The sequence below is a fragment of the Oryx dammah genome, unplaced genomic scaffold (genome assembly GCF_014754425.2).
Source record: "Oryx dammah isolate SB20612 unplaced genomic scaffold, SCBI_Odam_1.1 HiC_scaffold_28, whole genome shotgun sequence".
NCBI lineage: Eukaryota > Metazoa > Chordata > Mammalia > Artiodactyla > Bovidae > Oryx > Oryx dammah.
The window spans coordinates 80,899,695-80,911,858 of NW_024070212.1; the positions used below are offsets into that span (position 1 = coordinate 80,899,695).

The 12,164-nt window shown below is 36.3% G+C and overlaps 1 protein-coding gene across 5 annotated transcripts in view; it reads left to right on the forward strand.

Annotated features, from left to right (window-relative positions):
• The window catches only part of DOCK7 (dedicator of cytokinesis 7), a 190,291-nt gene that overhangs the window by 98,959 nt on the left and 79,168 nt on the right, over positions 1-12,164 (forward strand). For all 5 annotated transcript variants that reach the window (XR_005719562.1, XM_040232699.1, XM_040232700.1 and 2 more), the window contains exons 19-22: positions 2,388-2,474; positions 6,406-6,637; positions 9,166-9,330; positions 11,297-11,466. Coding sequence is in view for 4 of the 5 variants with exons in the window: in XM_040232699.1 (XP_040088633.1) it covers positions 2,388-2,474; positions 6,406-6,637; positions 9,166-9,330; positions 11,297-11,466 (654 nt within the window). In the remaining variant the exon portion in view is untranslated. The remainder of the gene's footprint in view (positions 1-2,387; positions 2,475-6,405; positions 6,638-9,165; positions 9,331-11,296; positions 11,467-12,164) is intronic.

Below are 12,164 nucleotides of genomic sequence, written 5' to 3' on the forward strand. Positions count from 1 at the left end.
TTAGTACTCTGTAAGAAGAGACACTAGAGAGCTTTCTCTCTCTCAGCTGTGTGAGGAGACAGTGAGAGGTGGTCATCTGCAAGCTAGGAAGGCATTCTCACCAGAAACTGACTATGGTAGCACCTTGATCTTGGACTTCTATTCAGGCTGTGAGGAAATAAATTTCTGTCAACCAGTACATGGTATTTTGTTATGGCAACCTGACTTAAGGGGCTGTCTCTCTGCCTGAATTCTCTCATCTGTAAATTGAGGAAAATAAGTAATGCCTACAAAAAGGATTGTGTTGATGACTGAATGATTAGTAGCACATAGAATTTGGGATAATGCCAGGCACATGAAGCGTACTAAAGAAGTGTCTGCTGCTAAGTCACTTCAGTCGTGTCCGACTCTGTGCGACCCCATAGATGGCAGCCCACCAGGCTCCCCCGTCCCTGGGATACTTCAGGCAAGAGTAATGGAGTGGGGTGCCATTGCCTTCTCTGAGCTCTTACTTTAGCATGCATCAAAATCACCTGGAGTATTTGTAGTATTACCAGTTGTTTAAACTTAGCCCTAGAGTTTCTTATTCGTAAGGTCTGGGCTGGGGTTTGATTATTTTCATTTCTTACAAGTGCCCAAATGCTATTTATGCTACAGACTGTTTTTAAAGAAGTATGTGTTCACGGGTTACTTGGGGGTCCTATTTTTTAAAGCTGAAAATGAGTATTTTGCATTGTAAGAGCTAGTGCTGTTTCTTGCATTGAGTAGTTACAATATACTCCACCAGCTTTTTTAAAAAAAAAGTTTCAAAGCCTGTATTATTTAACTCAGTAAAGATACCACATTTCTTACCTACATTAATTACCAACACTAATTCAATTAGTGTTGAATTGTAATAGAAAACTGACTATATTTGGTTTTATTTTCTTCATATAATAAAAATAAGAAACCATGGGAAAGAAAGCCTATCTGCTTATTTTGTTGTTGTTGAGACATTCTGTTTTTTTCATTTGTTTCAAGGATGTTTGTAATTGTTTGTGTAGCCTTTTTTTCCCTGATGGCTGCTTTAAACTCCTGTCAGATCTGTCCGGTATCTGTGTCATCTAACTATTGATGTCTGTTGATTGTCTTTTCTCATTTAAGTAGAAATTGTTCTGGTTCTTGATATGATGTGTGATTTTTTTGTTATATCCTAAGCATTTTGGGTATTATGCTGTGACTCTAGAGCTTATGTTAGTCTGTGTTTTAGCAGTAGGGAGAAGTCCTATTGCCAGGTGGAGGGAAAGATTCACACTCCCCACTCTGTGTGGGGCTTCCCAGGTGGTGCTAGTGGTAAAGAACCCACTTGCCAATACAGGAGACATAAGAGATGTGGGTTCGATCCTTGGGCCAGGAAGATCCCCTGGAAGCGGGCATGGCAACCCGCTCTAGTATTCTTTCCTGGAGAATCCCATGGACGAAGGAGACTGTTGGACTGTAGTCCATAGCGTTGCAAAGAGTCAGACATGGAGGTGGAATGGGGCTGCGGTTTGTTTTCTTGGCTTTTGCCACATTAGGGCAATTGTTGGGTTTGGCTAGAGGGAGCAGACTTTTTGTCTTTTCCTTTTAGAATTTCTGGGTTACCAGCTTCTCTAGCAAACTAGTCCAGGATACATGAGAGAAAAATAAAACTCAGGAAACACTGCCTTGTAGTTCCTTTGATCCTGAGGTCCCTAGCACATCTGTCGCGTCCTTTCCTCTTTCAGTCTCTATGTTTCTTTTTTCAAGTATCATGTTCAGGGTTTTTAGCTGTACTTACCAGGAAGAATAGAGAGAACTGATATATTGTCTTTTAAAAATAATGTTTTGTGATATGATTTTAATTAACATCCCAAGCAATTTATGTCAGAAAAAAATGTTTCCTAATCCTTAAAACAACAGACTTCCTTTGCTTATGAATATTTTAAAGCCAAATTAAAATATGAGTTTTTAATATAAAGAAAATAGGATATTATAAACCAATAAGATATAGTTGTGAATTTATTGGCATTAAAAGAGATTCACAATGGGATAGATGAAAAGCAGGTTTCAAAATATGTTTGATATCACCTATGTGAGGGTGTATATAAAAATATATATGTGTAGGGAAGATTTGGAATGATATAAAGGGATATGTTTCTAGGAAGCTAGAATTTTGAAGGCATATTTTCTGCTTTTTGCTCCTTGAGCCTTTTGCTTCTCTTGTAGGAAACATTGATTTTGTAATAAGAACAAAATATAATTTTTACATTTGTTTGTAGTGCATAAAATATATTTCCATGGTATTTTTTCTTATTGAGATATTATAATTTTTGTTTCATAATTCATAGTTGTTTCAGCATTCATAATCAACTTAAGCATCTGTGATCATTGTATTCAATGTCTTATAGGTTCCCCTACCTGGCATGAAATGGGTAGATAATCACAAAGGTGTTTTTAATGTTGAAGTTGTTGCTGTTTCATCTATCCATACTCAAGTAAGTGGTTTTTTAATAATTTTTACTATCACATTTCACTTAAATGAATTGAACTTAAATCAGTTTTTTCTGTTATGACGTTTGAAACTATATACCAGTTTAAAATGTATAGGTTTAGAAGTAACTTTTTAAGGGAATCAACAAAATATCATTTAATGTCAACAAAAGCAAATATTTTCCTTTTCAGAATGTTATTGACTTCATTTTGAGCAATTAAGTGATTTTTTCCCCCTAAGTTTCTAGAACATAGCAGGATAATTAGAGTTGAAAAATGATTTTCCAGTTCATTTTATTTCTCATAGACTTAGATACTTCAAATGGAAAAGGTCCTTGGGGATCTCCATATTTTTCTCAATATCTCTGGAATGTGCAAAGGTCTTCTGAAAGACTTTGTATTTACTCATTCTGTAACTGGAACGCTTTTCCTCTGACATTCATTTGACTTCTCTTTATAAAGAGAAGCCTTTGCACGTGACTCTTAAACATAGCAGCTCCATCACTCTGGATGTCTTACACTGCACTCTTTACTGCTTGTTATTTTCACTTGCATGCTCTTGTACTTTTGCTTTGTCTCACTCTTTTTTTCTCTCTCTCCATGTGCATATATATTCATTCATATCCTTTGTTTATGTTCTTTCTCCCATTATATTGTAAGCTCCTTGTGGTCAGGGATGTTGTTACCTATGAAAGAGTGAGCCTTCCTTTTAAGGACTTTACAGTGAAATAGAAGGAAATGTGAAAATAATCATAATACAATAAAGCTAGTATTATGTTAGATATATGAACTAAATTTTTTCAAGTACAGAGAGTTGTCAGTTTTACTGGGAACTGAGTTACTGCACTGGTGAGTAGATATTTATCATATATAGAAGAGAAGGTAGACAGTGCAGTTGATGTAAAGCAAGTGCAGGACTTCCCTGGTGGCACAGTGGATAAGAATCTTCCTGCTAGTGCAGGGGACACAGCCTTCCCTGGCAGGAAGATTCCACATGCCAGCTAAGCTGGTGTGCCACAACTACTGAAGCTTGTGCACCTAGAGCCTGGCTGTGCAGCAAGAGAGGCCACTGCAACGAGAAGCCCGTGCACCCGAACAAAGAGCAGCCCCCTCTCGCCAAAACTAGCAAAGGTGTGTACACAGCAATGAAGACCCAGTGCAGCCAAAAATAAACAGATAAAGCAAGGGCAGGTAATCTGTTGTGAATGCAATTTAAAGTGCATGGAAAGTCATGATACATGAACATAGAAGACCAGGCTGATAAAAGATTATGAACAACCTTAAATGCCACAGAATTTAGGGTGGATGGTGATTTCTAACTTAAAAGCAAACATGAGAGAAGTAAATTTAGGAGCATACCAAGGGAGTGAAATTATGGGACCATAAGGAGTTTAATTTTGAGTTTGAAGTGCCTGTGCACTTCAGATGAAGATGTCCCGTAGGCACTTGTGATGAATGAGTTTAGGATTGGGAGGTAACGAAATAAATGTGATAGCTGAGACTGTGCTAGTGAATATGATTTCCCAGCAAGAAAGTGTAGCGTGAGAAGAGGTGGATGTTTAAAATAGAATACGTGGGTTCTCCAACTTGAAAGGGTATGCCGAGGTTTCCAAGGCTACCTTCAACTTCTGTGATTTTCTCGCAGAACTCACAGGATTCGGTGGAGAGTATATTCACAGCTATGATTTATTTTAGTGAAAGACATAAAGCAAAATCAGATAAGGGGAAAGAGGTTCAGTCTGGAGGAAATAGGACATAGGCTTTTAAAAGTTTTCTCCTAGTGGAGTCACGCAGGGCAAGTTGAAACAGCATATGTGAAATATCTACCAGGGAAGCTCAGTTCCCAGAGTTTTTACCATAGGCTTGTCTCATAGACACTGCCTAACACAACCAAAATGCTAGATTCATAGAATGAAAGCAGGTATTAAGCATAAACTGTATTGCTTGCACAAACAATTTAGGTGTAGTGAGCATTTGCCTATCAGTGTAAACCCTCCTAATATCCAAGTTCCTGATGCCGGCCAAGGGCCAACCTTGAAATCAGGCCTTTGAAATGATAGCAGTCTTAAGCTTGCTATGTTACCTCTTCTCTGCACAGTGAGATAGAGAAAAGTAAGAAGACAGAGTGTCTCTATATTATATTTTAAAACAACAGCAAAAAAGGTAGTATATATGTTTTATTTAGCTTTCCACAGGTAGATCTCAATAAAATAATGCTCCAGTGGAGTTTTTACTTTTCTGTTACTAGATATGTCCTGTGTTTTTGTGTTTCCTATAGGACTTACTCTTCTGATAATGAGAAGGTTGGCATTATAGTACACGTTGAAACACATTACTTCCCTTAATAAAATTATTTTTAGTATCACATGGTATCTTAAGTGTACAAACACATTTTTCATTTTTGCTTTGAATCTTATAATCATTGTTAGTTTTCTCTTTTTTTTAGTGTTGGTAATGTATCTTTTACTTCCAACTTTGTTTTTAGGGAGGCAGATATATGTGTTGTCTTCAATGTAACAAGGATTTCGGGCAAAATATTTCATATAGATGATTTTGAATCTATAGAAGTAGAGGAAGAATAGACTGGGAGGGTGTGATGTGTAGCATCCTGACAGTCTCAGCTATGACTGAAGCTCAAAAGTTTCTAAATTTTACAGCTATGTAATATAATTGCATCATGTCCTATAATCTTTTTTAAAAGGTTCAATTGAAGACAGTAAGTGTTTTTTATGATGTTTCATAACTTCATTTGTATCTCTTTGAAATTGACCAAAATTTATATACAGAGTTCAATATAATTATTTTTATTCATTTAAAACATATCAAATTAAAACAATATTAAGATTTTAAATGTAAAGCTGCTTAGCATTACTGCCTTTTCTTAAAGTTTGTTTTCACTGTTAACTAAGTAAAAGTCTCCCCGGAGTTTTAGTAGACTTTTTCTCACATCTCGTTGGTTATAATGATAGCATGTGGCCGTCTAATAGATATGAAGAAAGCTCGAAGAGCAGGCACATTACTGCTTTAAATAAAGACTGTGGTTCTGTCAGTGCAGAAGGAGGTTAGAAAATAGCAGCTAGGATTTAGTCAGGAGATGGAAACTGCCGATAACGGAATGGAGAAAATCTGTAAATAAATAATTGTTAACTAGGTTAAAGGTGACTCACTCTGTAAATGGGTTAAAAGAGAATCTATAACAGAGAGCAGTTACAGAGTGATAAGGGAGGAAGGAACTTGGAAACCTAGAGGAAGATTTGAAGGGTGAGAGTCAGAGCCCTGGAGAGGGACACCGCTGGCACAGTCACATTGCGCCTGCTGTGCTGTGGTTGGAGGATACTGGATAGAGGGACCCACTGTGGAACCGGAGAGCCACGCTGCTGCCTACGACCCTCACCTCTGAGCCATAGCTTGCGCATCCACTCGCCGCCACCAGGAAAGCAAACAGGGAGAAGAAGACTCCCTTCCAACTCCTCAAGCCTGGCAAGACGGTTTTCCATACCCTTTGTTGTCAGAGCCTAACACAAGCCATCTGACAAAGGACAAATGTAGTTTGAAGAGTCTAGGTCCAGGATTGCAAAATGTGGAAAAGGTGGGCTGAGGGGTTGGATGGAGCTAAGAGGTAATAAATTAATAATGGGCACAGGTAGGTTACTAACACACGCATCATAATAATTGAGCTTGATAAACAATAAGGCAGACTCACAACTGGAAAAAAATGCTGATATCAATAGATTTTTTTTTTTGAGTAATCAATAGTATTTGAAGTAGCTACATTATAATAACAGATAAGAATAGAATACTGTGTAATTGGAAACAATGTGTATACTAATGTGTACTCTTTTGTGTTATCAATTAATCTGAGATACCCGAGGTCCATAGTTAGGAGTATTTACAAAGCTAAGATTGCTTAGTGCCTCTGTTCCTTCTCTGTTTTAGGATCCTTATCTTGATAAGTTCTTTGCTCTGGTAAATGCTCTGGATGAACACATGTTCCCAGTCCGAATTGGAGACATGCGAATCATGGAAAATAATTTAGAAAATGAATTGAAGAGCAGTATTTCAGCATTGAATTCATCTCAGTTGGAACCAGTGGTCCGATTTCTTCATCTCCTGCTTGATAAACTGATACTTTTAGTTGTTAGACCTCCTGTCATTGCTGGCCAAATAGGTAATTTACCTATGTTTAGGGAATCATGAAATCTATCATTTGACATTTCTAACTTTTACAGACATAGAACCATGATTCCTATTTGCTGTCTCTGTAAGGACTGTGTTTGATTTGGGCGGGGGCTGAGGGGACATTGTTACTTACTTGTTTCTAATGCTGGAAAATAACAACTTTCTTTGTTTCTTTAAAGTGTGGCATATAGACCTCTATTCAAATTATGAAAACAAATATTCAATCACCAAATCTTTATTAGGCACTTAATATGTACTGTACACTAATGGGCACTGACCAAGGCATGGTTCTTGATTTTATGGATCTCATAGACTAGTTAAGAAAACATGCAACAGATAAATCATTTGTGTTTGTGTACAGGACTTATCTATATTTTCACTCATTTGCAATCCTCTATGTACTATAGCTGATATTTTCTTCAGGAACTCAAAATCTCTATCTTCTTTTTCTTGTGACTTGTTCTGGAAGGAAAAATATTCTTGTTTCCTGCCTTTTCCCCAAGATTCATTCCTTTACTTTTGCTTACTGTGTCCACCCAAATCCTGCAAAGTAGTTGAGCTTGTAAGAAGTTTCAGGTAACTTGTTATAGAAATTTTGAATTAAGGGGTGGCACAAAGGAGAGGAGTATTCAACTCCTTGAGATGTTTTTATGATGACTTGTAAGTAGAGGTAAATTTTAGGTTGAGCATTTAAAGGTGAGTAAGAGTCTGACAGGTAAATAATTAGCCTTGAGAGATGAAACAGTATGTGTATAGTGTACAAGGGCTTCCCTGATAGCTCAGCTGGTAAAGAATCCGCCTGCAATGAGGGAGACCTGGCTTCGATCCCTGGGTTGGGAAAATTCCCCTGGAGAAGGGAAAGGCTACCCACTCCAGTATTTGGACCTGGAGAATCCCCATGGACAGAGGTGCCTGGCAGGCTACAGTCCATGGGGTCACAAAGAGTCGGACATGACTGAGTGACTAAGCACAGCAACTTTATTTATATTAGTGTATAAAATCTTTACAACTCTAGATATAGGTATAAATTTCATGATTTCATGAATAAAATGGTGAGCATATGCTTAAAAATTTGCCTGAGGATTCACACCCAAGCAACTGACTCCAAGTCCCACTCTTTCTTACTATTCTGAAGAAATGTTCACTGGTGAAATTAGCAAGAATAACTTTGGTCAAAGAGTCATATGCTTTGAGAATCTGTATAGAGGTGCAGAAGGGTTCAATTAGTGAAGCATGCTTGTAAGTAAAAAATGAAGGTGAATAGATCATTCTTACTTAGACAATCACTGCTTCCTTTGGAAAGGAACTAAAAATTGTTTCAGATTCTAATACATTTATAGTAAAAAGTTCAGGACTTTCATGCTTTATAAATTTCTAGTATGACATAAAAACAAGGTTTGCTGAGAAGGGAGTAAAGTGGACCTAGTTTTGAGAAGGATGGTTTGTAGCAGCTATGGTATGCTGTGCTTAGTTGCTTAGTCGTGTCTGACTCTTGTGACCCCATGGACTGTAGCCCGCCAGGCTCCTCTGTCCATGAGGATTCTCCAGGCAAGAATACTGGAATGGGTTGCCATCCCCGCCTCCAAAATAGCTACGATAAGGAAAAGGAAAATGAGTCATCCGGGAACACAGGTGGGATTTCTAAAGCCTGCTAGGTTTCCCTGTCTCTCTAGTCTCTGTTCCTCTAGTCTCTCTTCTGGTACAGTATGTATAGATTAATCTTCCCAATGACCACTCCGTCTGAGTATTCCACTTTTAGGAAAACTTGATTGGCCTCATTATCTGTTCATAAATTCCTGTCTCGATGAAATAAATCATAAAATGTGACACTTTCAGAATAGCTGTTTAGGTTATCCATTTATTCACTGTGCTATCAGAATTTTCCAGCTTTTGCAAATTTCTTGTTATATACTGACTTGCATGGCTGAGTAGGTATTACTTAGGTTGGCATTTAATGTGCAGTGATCTTACCTCATCCTGGTTTTCTACCCTTTTGTCCTTCTAATCCTTTTACAGATTCTGTTTTCAGTTAAGCAGCTTATCAGCTCTATTCATGTTAATATTTTCATAATCTACTTTTATTGTTAATTTTTATTTTTTAAACAAAAGTAATGTGCTTAATGTATGATATTTAGTTTCTCAGCATCATCTTTAAAATGAGAAGTTACTTCTCAAAGGTTCTAACAAGATAGATTTTTTTCTTATCATATACCTTGTATTATTTTACAAAATGGTGGGTACCTGTTCGATGATTTTTTTTTTTTTTGGAGTAAGCAAAACCAGGTAATTTTCCTGTAAAATTAGTAAAATTAGATTTTTTCTTATTTTGTTGAGAGAAATATTTTTGACCCAGTTAATATCATAAATAGATACCATAATATTAATGTCAAATATCATCTTAAATATTTACTGTGTGTAGTCATACTTAATGTATACAGTGGAGGTAAAACTTTGATGTTTTTATAACTTACAGTCTAAAAATGTTAGTGCAAAAAATATTTTCTTCCTTCTTAAAAGTTAATCTAGGTCAAGCATCATTTGAAGCTATGGCATCAATTATAAATCGGCTTCACAAAAACTTGGAAGGAAACCATGACCAGCATGGCAGAAACAGCCTTCTTGCATCATATATCTATTATGTTTTTCGGTTGCCAAATACTTACCCTAATTCACCATCACCAGGTATTTTATTCTTTTTTACTATGAAACTATCTTGAATAGATTATATGTTTATTGTTTATAAGCAGGATTGAAATAATCTTGAAGTGCATAATGTGATGTGTTTATTCAACAACAAACATTTGCTGAATGCCTGCTGAGTGCCATGGACTATGTTAGCTACTGGAGTTAAAGGGATAAATAGGTTACATTTTAAAGCATCATTATTTGTACAGCTTCCTTTAATTTGAATTAGAGAGATCTTAGTTGAATTAATTTTTGGAAATGAACCTTGAAAATAACTTCTGTTTCTGGAAGCATTTCTCATTTCCTGTTAAGATAAATAGAATGTTATATTTGTTATATAGAGTGTTATTGGACATTAAAGAAGAAATATGATGGCTCAGTAGTTTCCTGATAACCTTGTGAAACCTGCAGTGATATAAAGGATGATCTTCTAGAAAAGTTCTGATCTTTTCATGGTCAATAAAATAATATAGCCTTTCTGGATACTAGAGCCCAAAGTAGTCACTTATTGTGTCTTATATGACATTGGTGGTAGTGGTGGTAGGGGGCATATCTGAGTGTTTGAGTTACCCTTTAGTCGTTTAGTTAGTTGGTTAATGATTATGTTGTGCATACTTTTCAACCTGTTTACATATTTGTCTGTAAGAGTCATCATTCATCACTAGTGAAAATGGTAAGTGCCCTTTTTCAGCTATTGTCAGTGTTAACATAAATAATGATGACAAGAAATTCTGACATTCACTTGGAAAACTAGGTATAATAATAATCTAAGTTATAGTGCATTTTATTAATTGCAAAAAGAGAACTGATTGGCTCTCGTATCTTGTTCATGGTTTCCTATCCTAATTTCTAAGTTTGTCTCTGAGTATAAGTGATTATGGACTATATGTAATGTTGCTCCATTTACTGTTTCAATTAGTACACTATGAGAATTTCACAGATTTTACAAAATGTCTTTTTCACATGCTGACCTGAAGACTATAAATTACTTAGTTGACAAGTATATGTCATTTGCAAATATGACACTTAGAAAGATTTCATTAAATAAGAAAGGGAGTTACAGTTGTTGAGTACTTTATATTTATAGATCCTGGTTGAATGATGGTATCAGGCTTGATTTCAGATAGAAAAGGGATTCTTTGCTTTTTTCGTATAACCTGGGCTCTTAGGAGAATTATCTTTATTTATGTATGTATGTTACAAAGATGCTATTTTGTTATAGTTAAAAATTATCATTGATGAAGATAGAGATATAGCCATAGCTTCATTTAAGAGATACTGACGGTAAATTCGGAGAAGGCAATGGCACCCCACTCCAATACTCTTGCCTAGAAAATCCCATGGACAGAGGAGCCTTGTAGGCTGCAGTCCATGGGGTTGCTAAGAGTTGGACACGACTGAGCGACTTCACTTTGACTTTTCACTTTGATGCATTGGAGAAGGAAATGGCAACCCACTCCAGTGTTCTTGCCTGGAGCCTGGTGGGCTGCCGACTATGGGGTCGCACAGAGTCGGACACGACTGAAGTGACTTAGCAGTAGCAGACGGTAAATTGGGTCTCCCTCTTAGTGACTGTGTGTCAAGGGGCAGAGCAGGAGTGGGTGGGAAAAAAGGAAAAGATGTTAGCTGGAGCACTGTGGGTCCTAGATACCCTCATATATAAGTGAAATGACGTTTGTATATGTTTCTTATTATTCTTTTTATTCTATGTGTAATACAGAATGTAGAAACATTGAAGAGATAATGGTTGTATTTATGATTCACAAGATTTTGTCAGCTGCTGTAAAAAATTATCTTTGTATAGCTCTCATGAGGTCTGGAGAGGTTTTCTTGTTTCTATTATTTTCATTTAGAAATAAAAGCAATTTATGATCTTTATGGAATTTTGTAAAGTGGAAGAGACTTTTTCAGGTCCTTTCCCGATTAACTGTTTAATTATGTGCTATTTTATATACAACTCTAGGTCCTGGGGGTTTGGGAGGATCAGTGCATTATGCCACAATGGCTAGATCTGCTGTGAGACCTGCAAGCCTTAATTTAAATCGTTCTCGGAGCCTTAGTAATAGTAATCCAGATATATCTGGAACTCCCACGTCCCCAGATGATGAAGTACGGTCAATCATCAGCAGTAAGGTAAACTGAAGATATACATCTATAAATTTGGTTTCCAGTTCATGAACAAATGAGAAATATCCAGTTGTTTTACTTTATTCTTAAAATGTATCTGAGTTAGTAATAAGAATTTTAAAATATATTTGAATTAGTAATAAATTTTATGTTTCTCTTCTATCAGTGAACACATAAGTGATGTTTCTATTAATGTGCTTGCTATTACAAACTCGTTTGTGCACTATGCTTAAGAAAATCTGCCAAATTCAAAATTTGTCCAGAACGACTAGTCACATACAACTCACTGTCTGTCTGATCATCATGTGAAAAATGGTCATATTGGTGTTCTACAGGGTTAAGAGACCTGTGACTGCTGTCCAGTGGGACCATATTATTGACTTGAAATATGAGTCTCACTTCTCTAAAAATATAAATAATAATGATTAACAATTAATTGGTAATAGAGCTATATGTCACATGGAAAACTCTATGTAAGGTGCTCCAGGATTAGAAAAATGTGATTTAGTTAATCATGGTTAATGATTATTCCAGACAACAAGGGAGAGGTCGGCTAGTATAAGATGCAGCCATATTTTATTTAAGCATCCATCCTTACTACCTCCCCATCACATATACTTAAGGAACAAGTAGTCATTGCCGTATTATAATTAAAGTACAAAAATAACTCGGTTTGAAAATTAAAGTGGAAAAAAAGAGCAGTA